Source organism: Tasmannia lanceolata, unplaced genomic scaffold, assembly GCF_043159265.1.
Source record: "Tasmannia lanceolata isolate RefF3 unplaced genomic scaffold, GAP_Taslan_0.1 ptg000015l, whole genome shotgun sequence".
Taxonomy (NCBI): Eukaryota; Viridiplantae; Streptophyta; class Magnoliopsida; order Canellales; family Winteraceae; genus Tasmannia; species Tasmannia lanceolata.
The window spans coordinates 33,018,756-33,040,175 of NW_027518692.1; the positions used below are offsets into that span (position 1 = coordinate 33,018,756).

Consider the following 21,420-nt stretch of genomic DNA (forward strand, 5'->3'; position numbering starts at 1 on the left):
TGTGTTCCACCATCCCCACCCCAATCATGCACAGGGTAGGACCCCTCATTTTACACCTCATGTATTGATTGCGTGGGACCCCTTTTGCACTGTGCATGGCCTAGGAGGCTAGGAAAGCCTAATGCTATTTCTAGTACTAGTACTGTACATAAAAGAAAAGAAAATACTCGCTCCCTTTCTTCCCATGGTCCACCCCGTTGTAGTATAAAAGACTAAAAGAGAAGTCTTAAATACACTAGAAGTGGGTGGCCCGGGATAAAAAGGGCTCATATATCACGCCTAATTTCTTGTTGCTCATGTTATGAACCTAATTATCCAATCTGTGTCCAGCTAATCACAAATTGAACATAAAAAATGCCTTTTTTTTATGTTTTAAACCTACCTTACCCAGATAAACTCGCTTTGTTTTTTCTTTACCAGTGTCTTAAGTGTGTAAGCCCTTATGGTCCCTTATTTTTCAAAAAAGTGCTGTACGGGCCTCACTATAGGATGATCCAAACCGTTCATGTGATGGAACACAACTTAAATAGGCTGTGACCCAAAAATCATTTCCATAGGATAATCCTATCCCTCCGATCTATAGAGGTTCCATAATATGCAGTTACTCTATAGATCAGAGGGTTAGGATCATCCTATAGAAATGATTTTTTGGGTACAACCTATTTACGTTGTTGCCCATCGCATGGACGGTTTGGATCATCCTATAGTGTGGTCCGTACAATACTTTTTGAAAAATAAGAGACTATAAGGGCTTACACCATATAAAAACTGGTCCTAAGTATAACCAAATACTAACTTGGGTATAGAAATGACTTCATTTTCTCTCGATTTCCAGTTTTGGGAACTCTTTTTTGAAGCTTCTTACAAACTGTTGAATCCTTGAAACTCCTCCAGCTTGGATTTTGGTGAAATGGGTGTTGATTTTATCAGTCTTTGAAGGGATTTAAAGAGATTTTTTTTGTTTCTCGTCGACCCATTTTCCCACCACCATGAATGCTTCTTCTCCCTCTGGAGCTCAGTCGTTTGGCCAAACAGAAATAAATTGGGATAAGTACATCTCTTTCTGTTTTGAATTGAGTTCCCCATTTAGAGTTTGTTGTTAATCTTTGTCTTACTCGTTTTTTTTGTCGTGAATTCTCTGTTGGGTGTTTGTTATTTTACGGGATCTTTTGTTTCTAATCTTCTTTTTTCTGTTTATTGTAGTTGCTCTTGCTCATAATCATCGTAGCCCAGTTGGGTTTCTTTTATTTTGATAGATTTTCTTTATTATATGTGTATGTATGTTTATATCTATGTGATAAAACTGGATTGCTCCATTGGTTATGTCTTGTATGGATCTTTATTTTGAGTGTAAGCAATTTCGAATCTACAAACCCACCAGAAAAGAGTTCCTTTTGAGCAAATTGGTAGTGGCAAGGTAATTTTTGGCTTTTTTTTTTTTTTTTTGAATGGTAAAGACCTCATTAAAACAGAAGGGGACCAAGATGGTCAATATCGTATCCTTAACTGTGTTACTATTCAGGGATCTAACAATCTACATACACTCAAGGTTCTGGTAACCATTCCCCCCAAAAAAGCTCTGGAATGTCTTATGCTTAACCTACTAAAGTCTCTAATATCTACATAAGCTCTCCACTATCAATTCTTCTTTCAGGTCAAGAGTAATAGCGAGTGGTTAAAAATAATGCTTGGATGGATGTCAAGCTTCCTTCATCTCGTGGCCAAATGTCTCAATATTCATCTTCTACAGATCTTGGTATTGTGAATCAGTGGAATGCCATGATCATGGTATTGTGGAAATGGAAACAACTTTTACTTTTAAATGCATTCTCATATTCTTTCGAGAGATCCTAATGCGTTGTTCATGTTTTCAAGGAAAATAGTCATGTTGTTACTACTATGGTGATGCGGACTGAGTATCCTCACTGGACAAACTTGTATCCCCTTTAGAGTGTTACTTTTCAAGAATAATGAACTTCATCCCGATCTACCCACATTTCGGTTGGTGTGTTAACTGTCTGACTAGATAAATTAATGGTTCCCTGGGCATTTCATCACTAGTTCAGATTCAGAATGTTTGAGAGTTGGTAATTTACTATAGTAGGCTGTTGTGTTGCAAGCTTGTCTTCTTGAAGTCATGCTAGGCAAATGGCTCCAAACATTGTTCTTTATTTCTGAATGGTGTGCAAATAAATGCATATTGATTTCAAAAAAGGAAAAAATCTGTTGCAGAATTAATTGGTCAAAAACTTTCTTTTGCACTTTGGTTGTACAATCATATGATTTGTAACTCATAAATCCGTAGAGTCGCAATTCATGGTTCAATTGGAACCTTATTTGGAGTTGACCATTGGGGAAGAAAGAGTCAAGGGGTTAAGGTTTAGATGAAATGGAGGCTCGATCTCTCCTTATCGGCCTTCAAAGTTTTGTTGAACATGTTAGGGATAGTTTGTGGGTGGAGGGTGACTCTTTCTACATCATTACTTTTGCCAAATGTTGTAGGTCGGCCCTTGGAGACAACACATATAATTGATAGAATCTTGGACATTTTTAGAGTAGGAATTTTTTTCCACATATTTCTAGAAGTGCTAATGAGCTTTTGCAGGTGCTCTCACCAGGAGTGGTGTCCATAGCTATTGTTCTCTTTATGGGGCAATCTGTGCCTCTCTTTTAATCTTCTTTTCAATGAAATTTTTTCTATTATTAACTCAGAATAGAATAAAATAAAAAAAGGGAGCCTTTTATGATTAAAATTATAAAAGAAAAGGGAATCCTTGAAAATTATGCTCCACCATATTAATGACGATTCGCATAGAATTTAACGCTATTGCTTTAGAGAAATTACACGGTGTTTGGGATTTTTTTTCCTTCGAAAAAAGACTAGCAGCAAAAAGTATTAAGTAGGTTTTACGACATTGATCAAAGCCACTCATCTTCTGGGCCTTACAATGGATGGACCATATACCAAAACCCTCCGACATTCGACAATTCTAATTCTCTGATTTTTGGAGACCATTGTTTTAATTTACATTCTAAACCATTATTTTTAGGCCTATAGGATGAATGGTTGGGCTTTTCCAAATGGCGAAAATTTTCGCGGCATGGCCTATCCACGGCGAGGATGAACAAATGAATCATCTAGATCATTGAAAAAATGGTCCCCACCTGTATTTCTGCTCACCATTATTTTTCTTTGGACTAGAATTAGGGCCAGACACAATATAATTTCTCATTGGTATTAGCTGAGCATACTTTGAATGAACTCAGATGATGTTGCGTCATTAGCTAATAAAAATTTAGTGCTTGGATTTGAAGGTTTTCTGTCTATCTCTGTTTTAATTTTGTCTATCTAAATTGGGACTATATTGTTTGAATCTTTTGCTGCTTGTCAACATGCTATTTCTATCTTTACTTGAAGTTCCTACACATACATTTCAACCCATCCCGCAGGCTGGACAAAACCAGATATTATGTCGTAGGCGCCGGTCTCTTTACCGGTGTTACTGTGGCCTTGTACCCAATCTCCGTTATAAAGACCCGGTTGCAAGTTGCGTCAAAAGATGTTGTAGAGAAAAATGCACTCTCAGTTATCAAAGGCATATTAAGGACAGATGACATTCCTGGTCTGTATAGAGGGTTCGGCACGGTCATCACTGGAGCAATTCCTGCTAGAATTATCTTCCTTACTTCTTTGGAGACCACAAAGGTGGCCGCTTTCAAAATGATAGAGCAATTTAATTTCTCTGAACCAACACAGGCTGCTATAGCAAATGGCATTGCTGGCATGACATCATCTCTTCTGTCTCAAGCCGTATTTGTTCCTCTTGATGTGGTATGCTGATATTTTTATAAGAATTTCAACATAAATAATCTTTGCCAAATCACTGTAGATCTGTAGACGTGCAACTCTTGTGTGAATCTTTTTCACCATGGGGCTGATTCTAGAGAGCCTGATAATATACCAACTGACCAAATTCTGGGCCAGAAATATGGTTTTAAATTTCGGCCGAAATCCGAAATTTTGGATTTTGGCAGGGACTGAAATTTAAAAATTTAATTATAAGATTTACAGGAAACCGAAATTTCCACCGAAATTTTGTTTTCGGCTGAGGCCGAAACCGAAATTTCAAACCTTGGTCAGAAAGCATCGTATGATGTTGCAATTTTAAAAACTATGCTTTTACAACCTCAGGAAGATGTGGGGGTTTCCATTATTTTTTCTTTTCTCTTTTTTTTATTGCTCAATTTGGTAGGAAACCTTTCTTATTTACTTTTTAGAGTTATCTGAATGGTAAATCTATTGTTCCTCAACTCAACTCAACTCAACAAAGCCTTTGTCCCAAACTAGTTGGGGTCGGCTAAATGAATCCTTTAGAAAAAAAATTGATGAAGAAGGTAAAAGGAATCTACCCGGCTTTAATTCTGGTTCTAGTTAGGTTCTTCTACGTGGATCATTTTCTTCCATTCTATCCTATCCAAGGTCAAGTTCTATGTTATGTTCCTAGCTATCAAGTCTTTCCTCAATGTTTCTACCCAAGTTGTTTTTGGTTTGCCCCTACCTCTTTTTACTCCATCAATTTGGCACGAGTCGCCTCTTCTCACCGGAGCATCCAAAGGCCTACGTTGGAGGTAAATATATTGTTCCTGGGGTGCATAATTTCTGTTATGAGAAAAAAGGATTGGTTACTTTAGATCTGAAATGGTAAATATATTATGCTTATACCTCGTAATGCTAATGAAACTATGATTTTACCTGAATATAGACAAACCTGCTCTTATGTGAATAAGATTCATAAATGCTTGACAATTCATGGCTTGAGTTGCAGGAGCTAGAGATATTCCATTTGAGACTATTATACTCATTTGTATTTGTTACTAAGATACCATGAAGCAGTTTCGGTGGAAATTTCGGCAATTTTCTTCAATTTCGTTGGAAATCTTTAACATTTCGGTGGAAATTTTGTAAATAAGGGTGAAAACGAAAATCCTAGGCGAAATTTTGGAATGTCGTCGAAATTTAAGCGAAATCTTGTAAAAATCCGGTTCATGGTAAATTTCTTTTTGGTCTTGGCCGAAATTTTAAACTATGGCTACTGATATTGTTACTGATTTTATCTTCTTATTAACATATTTGACTTGCACCATCCATTTGCAAATATGGGATCTATTGCTGATGTATTTCTTTCCTTTCCCCGCCCCATGTATTTACAAGAATGCCAAATTTAGTCTATTTGTATGCTCTTAGTTGGACAAGAAGACAAAACCAAAAATTACTGATTTCATCTATTTATTATAGCGTTAGTTTGTGATTCCTAAGATTATCAATTTGAAGCTTGAATTTGTATCGAGGAGCTATATGTAGAGGAGAACAGCCAAATCCGCCTTCAGAATCTTAATAAAGTGAAATGAATTTGTATTAGGTTAGCCAGAAATTGATGGTGCAAGGATACTCAGGTTATACGAAGTACAATGGTGGACTTGATGTTGCTCGTAAGGTTCTAAAGTCTGATGGTATTCGAGGATTATATAGAGGTTTTGGCTTGTCAGTTATGACCAAATGTCCGTCAAGTGCTGTATGGTGGGCCAGCTATGGGTCAAGCCAACGCTTCATCTGGAGGTATGAAACTGGTCCATCTTCTATGTAATGCATTATTTTCACAAGAGGCTGTTATAAATTACTGGGTCTAAAAAGGTTCTCTCTTTCAGCTGCGCTGTGAAAAAATCATGGTTTGAAATTTCGGATTTCGGTCATGGCTGACACTGAAAGTACATGAACCCAAAATTTCGCAGCAAAATTTCCGAAATTTTAAGATTTCCACCGAAATAGAGGCTTACAGGGAGGCTGATAGATTAGCAAATGAGGGAGTTTCCTATCATAATCATATCATTTGCTATCCTATGCCTGAGTACGAAGATCATAGCAGTACTTACAGTTTTTATTCTTAGCCTATGCTTCTTCTTTTTTCTTTTTTTTTTTGAATGATGAAATTTTATTACAGAAAAAGAGTAATGCTCAATGCCCGAAATGATCATACAACAACAAAAGAAAGCAGAAAAAAGAAAAATACCAGCAAAAGAACAAACAGCCTTTGCTGTTTTATTTGTGTTGTGTTAGATCTATATGTATGATCTTGGTTTAATCACCATGTTCGGCCTTTTTTGTTGTAATTTTGTGTTGATCAATGAAATCAGTTTCTTTTCAAAAAGAAAAAAAAATTCTCCAAGTGCTCTCATGGTTGGTTTCCAAACTCCTAAAGTATATTTGAGTACCTAAGATTTGGCTGCTAGACTAAATCCTTGGTCAAGTATTAACAAAGAAAAAAAAATCCAAATCTTTGGTCCTCAAATATTATTCTCTTATCAAGTTCAACTATATGGTCAGGTAAATTCCTTTTCCAACAGCATCGTGGCTGGTTTTTCTAACTATCCCAACTTTTTTCTTTTCTTGTTTAGGGTGTGTAAGGGGGATAGAGTCCAGTTTTGGGAAGATGTGTGGTTGGGTCTTGGTCCTTTGAGTCTTTATGTTTCCTAGCCTCTATAAGGTTGTCAGGGTGTCGGATTTCTTTGAGTCGTTGGGAGGAAAGGTAGCCTGGTGGTGGGCATTTAAGGATGAGGAGATTAGTGCCTTGACTGTTCTTCTTAGTCATGTCAAAGCAATGGTTACTGCTCCTTGTATCGAGGATCACCATGTTTGGGCGTCATATCTGCGAGTTTTTTATGTTTTGTCCTTTTTCTACGAATTGTTTAGGGCTCATTGCAGGATAGTCGGTGGTCTAAAATGTGGTTGGTTTATGTTCCTTCGAAGGGTCAATGTTTTGGTTGGGTGATGGCTCATGGAGAGGTTAACAATGTGGATATTCTCAAATGCAAGGAATGTGTTTTGGTGAACAGGTGCATCCTATGTAAAGCTGATGAGGTCAGTGGGAATCACATTTTTATCCATTGTTTGATGGCCATATCGGTTTGGAACCACTTCCTCAGAGGTTTGTTATTAGATGGGTGTTCTCTCACGCATTTCTTTATGTCTTGGACGGGTGGTTTCCAAGCATCTTGGAGAGAGGGAAAGGAATGCTAGAACGTTCAAGATGAAGTTCAAGAATTTCAGAGGTTTGGTTTGTGAGGTAAGGAGGATGATATCTTGTGGGCTAGTAGGAATGAGTCCTTTAGCTATTCCATTGTATATATTTATCGGAATTGGATTACTATTATAAAAGATAGGGTGCCTAAGGTTAAATGCACTCGTAAGTGGGTTCCTCATACTATTCCAACCATTAAGCTCAATTTTGATAGTGCTTCCTCAGGCAATCCCAGGTCATCTAGGGCGGGAGGGGGGGCTTTAGGAGACCACGTCGAAGAGGTTTTTCTGGCATTCTCAGGTCCAATTGGGCAGAGTGATTCCAATGAGGCCGAATTTGTGCGCTCCTTACTGGCCTTAGAATATACCGCCGATTTGTCGACAACCAGCATCTTCTTGTGGAGGGTGACTCTTCCAATGTGATTAGTTGGGCAGGGTCAATATTTAGGCCCTTGGTGTGATTCCATGTAGGTGGGGCAATCTGCCCCATTGTAATACTTTTTGCTCTTGATCAATTAAGTCTACCTGATTAAAGAAAACACCTTTGTTCTTGATTAATAAAAACTTCCTCATTTAAAAAAAATATTTTCTTTGAAGCTTTTTCTTTCCCATTGGTTTCCTGGTTTGTAACCTGAACCCATACTGTGTTTTGTCACAATTGGGTAGTCCCCACTTTTTAGTGGGAAAAAAGTGCAAAGCCGGTTTGGAAAATCAGGCTACTTTTGCTAAGTAGATTGGCGACGTTTTTCATGGCATAATATATTTTTTTTCATTCATAACTTCCATTTTTTATGCTCTGTCATTGATATTTGGATCTGGTGACAATATTTCTGCATTTTTCTTTGTGGAAAATTGAAATGCAACTCTCTTCATATGACTTCACTATTTTTAAAGTTGTTAATTGGTTTCACTGAACTTTTCATTCTTTCCTATTGGATGTTTTGTGCAGGCTCTTAGGCTATGACAGTGGTCAGAAGGAAAACGTTCCTAGCCAGTCAACAATAGTGTTAGTTCAAGCAAGTGGAGGAATTGTGGCTGGTGCAGTGGCATCCTGCATCACAACCCCTTTGGACACTATTAAGACTCGGTTACAGGTACTATTCTCGAAATCAAGTGCACCTATTTCTTTTTCCTTTTGTCATGGTAGTTTCCTCAGGTCTGAACTTATAAGCTATTTTTAAATTTTCTACCACAGCAATAGGGATAAGTTTGTTAAAGATTAAGTAAACCCCCAAAAGTGCTTTTCTTATTTACAATTTGGTGCATCTTCTTTCAATGGTTTTAATCCCCTAAATAATATGATGGAATTCAAAAGCACTACCTTAGATCTCCTATCTATTTAACACCTCTTGAGGTGAAGTTTGATATAATCTTCTGAGGCTTTTTATTTAGATATTCTTAATTTATATAAAGAATGCGTAGTCCATCAATATATAAGATATGAGTTAGATATAGAGTTATCATCACTGCTTATCGATTTTGTCTTGAATTTTATTTTTGCCTGTTGCAGGTAATGGAAAATGGAAAAAGAGAAACTGCAAGGCAAGTCATCAAAAGCTTGATTGTTGAGGACGGATGGAAGTGTTTATATAGAGGGCTTGGTCCGAGGTTTGTCAGCATGTCAGCTTGGGGAACCTCAATGATATTAGCCTACGAATATTTGAGTGAGGAACTGTCTTCTTTTCATTAATGATTATGAGATTTCTTAGGCCCTGTTCGTTTAAGATTATGCCAACCGATTGTGAGTCCAAACCCAATTACTTGACTAAACTAAACTCAACTCAACTAAGCCTTTGTCCCAAACTAGTTGGGGTCGACTAATGAATCCTTTAGAAAATTTTCATGAAAATTACTTGACTCAAATTTATGTTTAATTTTGAGTCCAATTATTGGTTTTAGGCTCACAGTCAGCATAAAATCTCAAACGAACTGAGTCCTGCTGTTACCCGTGATATTTTGACTTGATTATAATGACCCAGGCATGTTTTAATTCTCGTATACTAGCAATATTTGTCTATTATGAAGAATCTCGACGTAAAATTTGTTTAACTGTAGTAATTACTTGCATTAAAAAGACATTTTTTATTGTCTGTCCACCATACATGAATAAAAAACATTCATACATTAGCACTACATTAAAGGATACAATATTACAATGTTTTCGTAATTGCTTTAAAACTAAAACATGTGTAATGCTCAAGATATGAACAATATTCAAATTTCTGATACTTGACACTTTTGAATGGCAGAGCGGCTGTGTGTGAGAGATTAAGAGATTTAATCCTGATGGGCATTTATCGGAACTCCTACTGTTCCATTCCCCATGTAACGGAGATTCGAGATTTGAAACTCAGTCAACCTTTGCTCAACATGGCTGTGCTAGTTATGAACATGGACATTTGGTGGTGTTGGCACAAAATTGTTTCTCAAAACAGGCAGTAATAGCGGCCCCAGTCTCCTGGACATTTTGAACTGGCTGAATGACCACTCTTGTTGGTTATGTCACGGACAGATCTTTGTTGCTTTTCAGTCAGTCGCAAATTTTTTTATTTCATTGGAGATATCTACTCTACTCAACTCAACTAAGCCTCTTTGTCCCAAACTAGTTGGAGCCGGCTAATGAATCCTTTAGAAAATTTTCATGAAGAAAAGGTGAATTTCATTGTAGATATCTACAAAACAAATTACCACCTGCAACTTTATACATTACTTTCATTTGAGTTTGTAAATTTATCTTTAGCAAGGAATTCCAATTCTAGCTTTGCTTTTCACTTGCTTTTATTCTGTCTTTTGTGTGATCAATGTGCAACTCGGGTCAGGTTCAACCCGAAAAAAAGTCGGGTTGGGTTCGGATTAAGTTTTCTCAACCCGGGTTGGGTTCGCATGGAGGGTTTGGGCAACCCGACCTGAGTGAAACCCAACATTTTTTATGAAAAATTTATTTTATAAACTTAAAAACTCGTGTTGGGTCGGGTTGAACTAGGGTCGGTTTTGGGTTGGCAAAATGGGTTCCTCGGGTCGGGTAGGGTTCAACCTTGTCGTGTTGGAAAATGGGTTCCTTGGGTCGGGTTGAGGCTCAACCCTACCCGACCCGAGTTGCACCCCTAGTTCATCAATGGAATCATTTCAATAATATGACTTCCATTTCAAAGTATTTTGTAAAACTAGATGAGTCTAGTGAAAAAAATGGATTCTAGACTTTGGATTGAATTTTCAGTCCCATCAATGATTGGTGCTGTGCCGTGTGGTAGCATTCCCTCGACCCTAAGCCTACCTAACCCGGGTGTCGAGTCAAGGATGCTCAATCCTAACCCAACCTGCCTACAAATTTCTCTACTCTAGTCCAACCTTTTTTTTTTTCCAAATTGGGTCTGGTTGGATTCCGGTTAGCCTAGGGAAAAACAGAAATCACACAAAAAAACATAGAGGAATGCTCGACTGAAGGGGTGAGCCTTTGCAAAAATGAGTTGAAAGGGTTCCCACATTGTTAACTCTTAAATGTAAAAGTCAACCAATGGCCCTTTCATCTCATTTTTGCACGGGCTCCCCCCTTCAGCCTACATTCCTCAAAAACAGAACCCTAAGATTTTTAAAATCACGAAAAAAATTTGATGAGGGTGTTCCGGATCACTTCGGGTCAGATTGCCCAGGGCCTCAACCGTAATCCAACCCGAAATTATACGGGGTTGGCTTTTCTCAACCCAACCCGAGCCAAAATTGGGTTGAATCCAACGTCGGGTTCTGGTTGAACGCAACCCAAGTTGTCTCTTGCTTGTCCGCTTGTTTTCTCCCAACAAAATCCAAGCAAAAAACTTGAAAAAGGGTGTTTTTTGCTGGGATTTATTGGAATGATGCTCTTCCTCTCTCTTCTATATTTGTACCCACCAAACACGACTTATTTACATAAATATTATGCTAAAAGCCATTTTAAAATGGTAACAAAAGGAAATGAAATATTTTCCACCATTTCTTTTCCTGGCCACCGCCTTTTAGTGTAAAAAAGTAGATATAAATACACTGGAGCGGGTGGCCTGGGAGGAAAAATGGAAAAAATATATATCACTTCGTCACAAAATCTGATAGTAGTAAGATTTTAACAGCAACGGAGCTCCGGAAAGGTGAAATGTTAGGATTTGAAAAGAGTTAAAATTAGGGTTTTGAGGCTCACAATTTGATTATTTAGATTGTGCATAATAAAGGTTCGAAAGGGCGACAGTTGTATGTGGTTGAAAATTAGGGTTGGAAATTGCATATTTGATTCGGATAGGGGAATTTTTGGATTTAAAAGCGTAAATATGATTCAGATGGTGAAAAAAACTAGGGTTTTGGAAGGAAGATTGGTGAAAGAATAGGGTTTTAATGATAAATTTAGCGTAGATGGTGAAAACTGAGGATTTAAGACAGAAAAGTGGTTAAGATAGAGTAAAGTTAAGTTTTGGAGGGAAAAATGGGTTTCAGATTGTGAAAAAAATGGGGTTTGAAGGGAATTAGGGTTTAAGCTCTTATTTTTGCAATGGAGACAGGACTGGAACAGACCTTGCAAGATGGAAAGCTTCTTCGCCAGGTTAATGCCTATATCGTCGCTCATCTTCGTGATCAGAATCTTAACCAGGCATGGATTCTCTTCCTCAGTCTTTTTCTTCTTCTTTTTTCAGTCATTAACATCATGTTTTCTCTCTAATCTGTTTGATTTGATAAATATTTCCTTGTACAGGCTGCAACAGCAGTCGCTTCGGCAACCATGACACCATTGAATGTAGAAGCCCCTCCCAACAAGCTTCTTGATCTTGTCTCCAAGGTTAAAGTTTTGGAGTTGGTAGTTTGAGTAGTTTTTTTTTCTTTTTTTTCTCTTGTTGATGGTTTCTTGGATTTTTTATGTTTTGAGGTGTTAACAGGGTCTTGCATTGGAGAGAGATGAGGTGTCTAGGGGGATTTATTCTCCCTCTTTGTTCGACTCGACAGGAGCAATACCTGCTGGATATGGCTTGATTCCTGCTCCTGCTAATCATGTTGATTTCAGGTATTGTTAAATTCTACAAACATTTGTTTTTATCTTTCTTTCTTGCCTTTACTGCCCAATATATTGTGGTGTGAATAGTGTATTATACTTGATAGATTGGATTTATTTCTGTAATGACTGCTTATGAGTCTTCAATGGAACAGAACACATTTTTTCCTTGCAACTGTTGGAAGTAGGCACTGAGCAAGTAGAGAGCGTAAATATATAGATGTAAGAGTCAGAATTTTTGTGCTGGGGTTTGCTTTCCTGTTTAGCACAACATAAAAACTCCCCTGCGTCATCGTGGACTCCATTTTTTTTACCTTGGCCGCGTTCCAGGTTTTACCGCTGCGTTTTGGCCTACTGAGTCAAGAAAAACTCTGAATCCCCCCAATTATAAGCACAAATACATACTTAGAAACCATCACCAAGCAACAAAACTTTCCATAATGGCTTAATCACATTGAGCTTCTAGTGACATGCGTTGTTGTGCATGTTTAGAATGATAAAGTCAATAAAGACGTAAATTGTAATGCAGTATAAGAAAGTACCAGTCCCCTCTAAGAACCCCAACTCTATGTTAATACTACATAGAGTTACGAGGTATTATTGATCCCATGCCAATATGAAATCCCATGCATAAGATACAATTACTTTGTTGTACAGTTCAATGATGTTGCCTACCAAATATCATTCTCTACATTACTCAACTTAACTCAACTAAGCCTTTGTCCCAAACTAGTTGGGGTCGGCTTATGAATCCTTTAGAAAATTTTCATGAAGAAGGTGACAGGATTCTAACCAGCTCAAATTGACTAAGTCTAATCCTGACACTAGTTGGGTTCGTCGACATGGATCATTTTCTTCTTTCTATCCTATCCACGGTCATGTTCTCTGTTATGTTCCTAGTCCTCAAGCTTTCCTTACTGTTTCTACCCAAGCTGTTTTCTGTCTACCTCTACCTCTACCTCTACCTCTACCTCTACCTCTACCTCTACCTCTTTTTACTCGAACTTGGCACGATTCACTTCTTCTCACTGGAGCATCCAAAGGCCTGCGTTGGATATGCCCAAACCATCTTAAGCGGTGCTCTCTCATCTTCTCCTCAATTGGTGCCACCCCCACCTTTTTACGGATGTCTTCATTTATAATTCGATCTAACCTTGTGTGGCCGCACATCCATGTAAGCATTCGCATCTCCCCTACACTCATCTTATGCACATGCTACTTCTTGGTAAAATTAAATATCATTCTCTACATTAAACTCAACTCAACAAAGCCTTTGTCTCAAACTAGTTGGGGTCGGCTAAATGAATCCTTTAGAAAAAATCATGAAGAAGGTGAAGGGAATCAACCCGGCTCTAATCTTGGCTCTAGTTGGGTTCTTCTACGTGGATCATTTTCTTCCATTCTCTCCTATCCAAGGTCATATTCTATGTTATGTTCATAGCTATCAAGTCTTTCCTCACTGTTTCTACCCAAGTTGTTTTTGGTCTTCCCCTACCTCTTTTTACTCCATCAACTTGGCACGAGTCGCCTCTTCTCACCAGAGCATCCAAATAATAACATCTTTCCATTTTTTCGTTGTTTTGACAATTTCGGTCAAATTTTAGGAATTTTGGTCAAAATTCCGGGGAAATAATGACGGAATAGAAATCATATATATTTCGTTTCGGTGGGGATGGAAATGGAAACATTTCGGTCGTTTCGGGGAATTTAAAACCATGATTTCATTTATGTCATTAATAGGCTGATACCATCTGATGATTCATTTATTTCCTATTTATTAGTCATATTATTTTTTACAAGCTCTATTGTATATGTTTGTGTGATAGGTACCTAACCCATACACCAAAAGCTCCAGAACTGATGGAACGCATTAGGCTAGGCCATTTAAACCCGTCTCATACCACGATGGGCCTCTCCTAGTCCCATACTTAGGTAGGCCCCTACTTAGGACCGTATCATTTCATCACGCTTCCGCATCCACTGTCCTCAGCGGCCCACTCTGTGGTGACGTTTAGTTTAGCCTTTTTTTCCAGGTAGCCGGCCCACTCCATGGTAACTTCACTCTGCCGGCTTTCACTCTGAATTTTTTATGCCATCTAGCTCTTTCTATGTAGTCCTTGCCATAGGTCGCCCCTTCCGTGACTCGAATACGGGACATGATGGCTGCTTTGATACCAAATGTTAGGTACCTATCCAATATGTCAAAAGCTCCAGAACTAATGGAACACGTTAGGCTAGGCCCTTTAAACCAGTCCCATAGCAGGCTGGGTCCTACCTAGTCCCATACCTAGTCCCATACCTAGGCAAGCCGCCACTTAGGATCGTAACATTGTGGTTAGGGATGCCACTCTTTTGTTATTTCTGGCCACGCATATGTTGGTGCGTTTGTTTTATTATTTAAATATTTTGTAGTTAATACCAAGCTCCTTTTATCAATACTCAGGGTACATGTTTGCTCCTAATTGTTGATATAGTCTACCATGTTTTGATTAGTGAAACCAAATTTCTTACTTGCTATTGTTCAAATCAGTGCTGTGCAGGATACAAAAGGTTCTTCGAAGAGTTTCCCAAAGCATGAGACTAGACATGTATCAGAGCATAAGGTATGTACTAAATGCTGATTTCCGTCATGCCGACCATCTAAGGGTAATTTGTCTCCTGGACGACGAATCCAATTGAGAGAATCACCTTCCACAATCAGACAATCATGATCATTGTTCTCAACTGAGCGTATCCCAATCAATAAATCCTACACCTTTGCATTATTTGCATCAATGACCAATCAGGACTAAGAAAGCTCTCTTGGTATGCCAGATGAGACCCCCGTACCCGTCGACCATAGATGCCAAATGCTCGATCCATTAAAATTACGCTTCACAAAACTAGGGGAGGAGACACCCACCTTAGAGATGATTTTCTTGTGGACAAAAAAAAAAAAAAACTCGATTTAATATCAACCCAAGACCTATGCAAGAGTATATTCAGAGACATCTCTGAAGTCGTAGAGAACTCAACCTACTACACTATCAAAGAGAAGATATGCTGTTGAATGGTGTAGCATTCTTGCCGACACATTCGAAGACTTTTTAGAAGATAAGAGAAGGAGAAGAAGAAGAGTGAGGGAGAAGATGGTGAGATTCTCCACTAAAGAACTCTCCCATGAATATGATATATATAGGCCCAACTAGGTGTTACATGTGTACAAAGAGTACAATACCCCTCACAATACATGTAATGACCAATATACCCTTCTACACTCTTCAACACTCCCCCTCAAGCTGAAGTGTATATACTATAGAACTCCAGCTTGTTACAAAGAAAACTACAATAAACAATAGCGTTGCAACTCGAGCCGGGTTTTACCCGACCCGCATCGACCCGACCCGAAAATAGCCTGGGTTGGGTTCAGGTTTCATGGGTTTCGGGTCGAGCCGGGTTGAGCATTCAAAAGCCCGCATGAATCTCGGGTCGAGCCGGGTTTGAAGGGGCCCGACCCGACCCGAGTTACATAAGTTATAGTATGTACATTTTTTTCTATTGTTAGTTAAAAGTTAAAAGTAAAAATCCACGCACCCACTATTATTGTATGTGAGTGTAATTTCCGCTTCTATGAGTTGAGTTGATTCAAGTGTTTGATTCAGCATTGTTTGATTGTAATTACAACATTGTTTGATTACAGCATTGTTTGATTCAAGTGTAATGTGAGTGTAATTACATCATTGTTTGATTCAAGTGTACTGTGAGTGTAATTTCTACTTCTATGAGTTGAGTTGCCTTGCCAAACAAGAATTTTCCTTAAAAATTTGCGTCAACGTGAAAAAACCCGACCCGACCCGAGATTTATCATGGGTAGGGCCGGGTTTGGGAATCGTGGGTTTTTCGAAAAAAAACCCGACCCGACCCGACCCGAGATATTTCTCGGGTAGGGTTGGGTTCTCCAAAACCCGACCCGCCCGACCCGAGTTGCAGCCCTAATAAACAACTATAATACCCATACAACAAAAAAGGCAATAAGCAATAGTCCCATACACACCCTGCTTGGTATAACACTCCCCCTTAAGCTGGTGTGGTGAATACATAATGAAAGACATAACAAAAAAAGAGCAATGGCCACAATGAGTACAACAACGAGATGACTACCAAAACAACGAGCTCCCCCTAAATCAGCCGTAAGAGCGATCGTTATAGGGCCTTCCCCTGAATCAGAGTGTGGCTATCAAATCTCAACTCAACACCACTCAAGTAAGCCTTTGTCCCAAACTAGTTGGGGTCGGCTAATGAATCCTTTAGAAAAATTTTACGAAGGTGAAAGAATCTACACGACTATCAATCTGCACACAATAAGTATGGAACGGAGGCGCCTCGGCAGGTAAATGGCAATGAAGCACGAACAAAATACTCACACCAAAGGCGCGCACAACGAACAACAACAAAGCACCGTGAGTATACATCAGTAGAACAACACATCACCAATAGAAGAACTTCAACCACCAGAAAGGTGAGAAGAGCCAACAACCAACCAACAAACAGGGTGATAGAAAATCAGCCCATCATAACAACGATCAACAACTAGCGCTCAACAAAGGGGCACACGGCAACCAAACAACACGTCGTCTGGACAACAACAAGGATGAAAGCAACGCCAACGACCGGGTATATAGCCACCAACAATGACAAGATTGAATGCAACGCAAACAACTAGGCACATAGCCACCAACAACGACAAGGCCGAAAGCAACGCTAACGACCGGGCATATAGCCACCAACAATAACAAGCCTGAATGCAACACAAATGACCGGGCATATAGCCACCACCAATGTGGATTGCAACGCAAACCACTACAACGATAAAGGCGTAAAACTACACCAAGCAACTACACTCACCATGTAGAAGCATCAACAAACACGACTTGCAAAGCAAGTCCACCAACAACTATCCACAACAACAAAAAATCAACCACAACCAACCCAACTAATGATGATAACAAACCAACCACAACCAACCAACCAACTAAACAACACATCATAAAGAACTCATCAACAACGTTCAATACCGACGACATCAACCACCCCCCTACAATACAACCAACAAAACGGCACCAACAACAACCAACAAGAACGAGGCCACCAACAACGCAACGAATCATCCACCAACAGCGCACCACCAACAATACCAACTGCAAATTCACTATAAACGCCACCAGCAACTCACCACCAATGACAACCACATACGCCAACACCAAATCACCACTATCAATGCACAAATAAGTCACCAACGAACTACCAACAAAAGGGGTCACCTACATCAACCCGGAACCGCCAACGAGACAACAACAAACACTAAGCTGAAGGAAACAACGAACAACACGAAGAAGAAATCAACCAACCCACAAATCACATAAAGGAGTCGTACCAACAAAGAAGACGAAACTACATCATGCGGAAACGACAACACTACAACACGACAACAACAAGATAACACTCCATCCATGGAATCATTCAACACTCCTCCTCAAGTTGAGGCCAAAGGCCTTCAACTTGCAATGAAAAGAATACTCTCAAGGCACCACATCTCTCTTGGACATTTTATCAAACACTTGGCGTGCGCCTTTGACATCAACACAAACGCCATAAAACGAAACTAAGACAAAGATGGATGGAGTGGAGGGGGGATGAAGCTTTCAAAATATAAAGAATGGAGGATTTAAACCATAAAGAAGGAGGGTTAGGAAACTCAAAAGGAGCTCAAATATGGACTGAGATTTAGAAAAGAAAGGGAAAGAACCCAACAAGGGTATGGATTAACGAAAGAGAGAGATTTATAAAAGGACCAAGAAAAGAGCTTATGGATGGGAAAAGAAAGAAAAGAATAGATAAAAGGGGATCTTTCTTGTTTTTTTTTCCTTGTTTTTTTGTTTGTTTTGGAATGGATAGATTTACAAATGGTATTTACAAAAGGGGTTTGGGGATTAGGAAGCCAACTGGGGTGAGAGATTAGGGTTTAAGGGTATGGATTTATCTTGGGGTTTACGTATTCACTGTTTTGAGGGTTGAGGAAAGATTGGAGCTAGGGTTTTACGGAAAAATAGAAATGGGAGAGAGAGATTTGGTGGTTTTGGGTTTTACGGCAACCCAAAAATGGGTTTGACGCCAAAACAGAGAAAAGGGGGGTCGCGAGAGAGAGGGTAGCAAGAGAGTTGGGATTTAGATATGAAAATGAGGGTGGCTAAAAATAGAGAGAGATTTGTGGGGGCAGCACACACACAAACCAGAGAGAGAGAGAGAGAGAGAGAGAGAGAGAGAGGCATGAGGGAGAATTCTTCTTCTTTTCTTCCTTCCCTAGGATATTTGCTCTGATACCATGTTAGAAGATAAGAAAGAGAAGGACAAGAAGAAGAGGGAGGGAGAAGATGGTGAGATTCTTCACTAAGGAGCTCTCCCATGAATATGATGTATATATAGCCCAACTAGGGTTACATGTATACAAAGACTACAATACCCCTCACAATACACTTAATGACCAATATACCCTTCTACACTCTTCAATGATTGTTTCTTTCCTTCCGAATAACCCAAATTCCACATAACTCGCCTGAATATGTGGAAAATACCGCTTCGTCAGCTCCTCGGTCTTCTGAGCAATATGCCTCATGATTTGCATTTGAGGGGAATTGTCAAGCAGGACTCTTGCAAGTGCTTATAGTTGGAATTACTTAATGTTCATGTGGAAAGAAAATTTGATAATCATAGAACTGATTCATCAATTTCAGCACAGTGAATTGTCAAGGACACTGTCTAGAGCCGATTCTCAAGCTATGGGCTATAGAGCGCCTTCCGACCCTTTTTCTTCCAAATTCCACAGAAGTGGACCCCTATTTGGCCAAGGGCAACACTCCACCTTTCAAAAGGATCTGCAATGTGCTATGGGAAAACCCACTTCTAACAAACCAAGCACAAATGATAAGATCTCTCTAACTACCCTACAATGAATATAGTTGCGATCAATTAATTCTCTTGCCTCTATACACATGGCGTAATGATCAATGATGTTCCTTCTATGACTGCGCAATGATCCTTTGTTGAGTACACACAAATTCTAGTTAGGGTCGAAATACTCCAAATGCTGTGCGCTAGCGAGGAAGACACAATTGACATCAGACGTTGATAGAAAGAGTGAACAAAAACTCTCATTCATAGTCCTGGATCCTGACTCTCCTGTCCTCTCTGTCATTCTTAATATAAAGTGACTCTAGAACCTCCAAAAGCAATGCAACCCTTCCAAGCTCTTTGTTGAAGAAATTCTTGCGTAAAGTGATAGACCTTTCAGGCTCTCTGTCACAGAAATTCCTGTGTAAAGGGATAGACCAGCTTACCATTGTGGTCTCTAATAAAGGAGTCTTTGATGGTCCTCTCGAGCCCCTTCTCCTCGGAAAACAGGTCAGAAAATCTTTCTTTTAGGAGTATTTGACCACACAACAGATCTAACAAAAACTTCACACGATTCCTTCTAATTCTAAAATATGTCCCTCTGAGGGGAACTGGAAGGCCCTTCTAATATCTCTCAAGACTATAATCCCAGCGTTCCTTTTACAGCGATTGGATGCTCACCACCAAATCTAGCACCGTACTTCTCCTCGACCTCGCTCCACAACAAAGTCCTTTCCTCCCTGACCTGTCCAATCCACTTACCCAAAAGAGTTCTATTCGTAACCTTAGTCCTGGAGACCAATCCACCATAGGCCTTAGATTTGCAGACCTTCTATTAACTTACCAAATGAAATCTCTCTCTTTCCTCAGAGTCATCCCACAAAAATTTCTCTTGCAACTGATCAATGCACATACTAACACTAATAGGACACTTTTTTTTGATAGGTAAGTCAGGATCGAACCCTTGACCTAACATTAATAGGACACTTGAATATGTATGAGTAGTAAGTAGGACTCAAATGCTAGAAACAGTTGATTGCTGGTAAGGAAAGCACCTAACTCTGTTTCATTAGAATTCCTGAAGACAATAGCTTAAAATTTACACCTTTATCATTTATAAACACTTCAACAGTCTTCTATATGTTCTACAGTTGTGAGGCTTTGAGTGGTATGAGGTCTGTAGGGTTCAAGATTGGTAGGAGAGAGAGAGAGAGAGAGAGAGAGAGAGAGAGAGAGAGAGAGAGAGAGAGTACACACTAAATATTGTAGGATATTTCCTTTTTTTGGGTTTGGGCATGACGTCAGGTTTTGAACCAGGACAATGGCCTATCAATTTATTGGTATTACCGATCAGTAATTTCAATATGTGATTAGAAGAAGATACTCAAAAAATAAAAATAGGAGCGAGATAAAAAAAGGAAAATGAAATTACATTTGCAACTAATTACATTATTGTACGTATCTATTGTACTAAACTATTCATGATTGATTTCCTGCCAGAACTGATTTCCTTTGAGTAATAAAGTAATGATTTATGAATACCTTTCGACATGGAACCTATGTTTATTCTTTAGGGGTTATTGGATAATTTTTGACCGCAAAATGCTTTTGTTTATAACTTTGGGTTAATCATGTAGAAGTTTCGTGATTGTATTGCATAGTATTTGATGGACTGCTCTTATCTTTAGAACTTGTCCAATCCTCAAGAGTTATACTTCCTTATTCACTCAATTATAGGTTCCATCAATGTTATATTTGAATTTTTTTTAGGAAACTAGCAATTATCCTTGTGCAATCTTTGTATATGTGGTTTTATTTTTACTGACATCTTTTGATAATTTTATTGCTCCAGAATGGCATAACCTATGTGAGTTAAATTTTGTAGAATGTTGCTAGATGTGCAAGATTTAGTCCTGATGGGCGATTTGTTGCAACTGGGAGTACAGACACATCAATTAAGCTCTTTGAGGTTGTTGATTCAACTACCACAGTAAATTCTGAGTTTCACCTGGCTCTTAACTTATAGATGCTTGATTTGTCTTGTAGATTTCGAAAGTCAAGCAAATGATGCTGCCAGATGCAAGAGATGGCCCTGTTCGACCTGTTATCCGGACATTTTATGATCATTTACAAGTATATCTACTTCTTTAAGCCATTAAAAAAAAATCTACTACTTCAATGCCGGAATGATTTTCATAATGGGTGTCCTTAAACATCAAACTAGGCTGCAGTTCCTATCTGGTTGTATTATTATGCATTTTCTTTAAGTATTAGTGGTAAGGACTTTGTCTAGTGAGAACACTGCAATATCCCATGTTGCTTTTGTTTTGAATAGCAACAACATAATTGGCATAGGTATGAAATAATTTATGGTATTAATATTCTTGTCTATGTCATTCCATCAAAATTT

The 21,420-nt window shown here is 38.8% G+C and overlaps 2 protein-coding genes across 3 annotated transcripts in view; both read left to right on the forward strand.

The window, feature by feature from the left end:
• Positions 1 to 773: 773 nt before the first annotated feature.
• Positions 774 to 9,846, forward strand: LOC143846666 (uncharacterized). Its single transcript, XM_077355159.1, has 6 exons — positions 774 to 1,051; positions 3,451 to 3,832; positions 5,421 to 5,617; positions 8,025 to 8,169; positions 8,586 to 8,739; positions 9,325 to 9,846. The coding sequence occupies exons 1-6, from the start codon at positions 990 to 992 to the stop codon at positions 9,345 to 9,347; spliced, it is 963 nt and encodes a 320-aa protein (XP_077211274.1). The 5' UTR covers positions 774 to 989; the 3' UTR covers positions 9,348 to 9,846.
• Positions 9,847 to 11,021: 1,175 nt separating this feature from the next.
• Positions 11,022 to 21,420, forward strand: part of LOC143846665 (Transducin/WD40 repeat-like superfamily protein) — a 31,736-nt gene continuing 21,337 nt past the window's right edge. Inside the window, exons 1-6 of one of the 2 annotated variants that reach the window (XM_077355157.1) lie at positions 11,022 to 11,687; positions 11,790 to 11,873; positions 11,971 to 12,095; positions 14,614 to 14,686; positions 20,896 to 20,979; positions 21,057 to 21,143. In XM_077355157.1, coding sequence (XP_077211272.1) covers positions 11,589 to 11,687; positions 11,790 to 11,873; positions 11,971 to 12,095; positions 14,614 to 14,686; positions 20,896 to 20,979; positions 21,057 to 21,143 — 552 coding nt within the window. In that variant the 5' untranslated portion in view covers positions 11,022 to 11,588. The remainder of the gene's footprint in view (positions 11,688 to 11,789; positions 11,874 to 11,970; positions 12,096 to 14,613; positions 14,687 to 20,895; positions 20,980 to 21,056; positions 21,144 to 21,420) is intronic. The other variant, XM_077355158.1, reaches the window with a different exon arrangement.

What these genes read in the sequence shown, in the direction of transcription:
- LOC143846666 (XM_077355159.1), top strand. Translation starts at nt 990, where the DNA reads ATGAATGCTTCTTCTCCCTCTGGAGCTCAGTCGTTTGGCCAAACAGAA. An exon ending in TATTTGTTCCTCTTGATGTG is followed by an intron (nt 3,833 to 5,420) that starts GTATGCTGATAT and finishes AATTTGTATTAG; the next exon opens with GTTAGCCAGAAATTGATGGT. An exon ending in AGCCAACGCTTCATCTGGAG is followed by an intron (nt 5,618 to 8,024) that starts GTATGAAACTGG and finishes TGTTTTGTGCAG; the next exon opens with GCTCTTAGGCTATGACAGTG.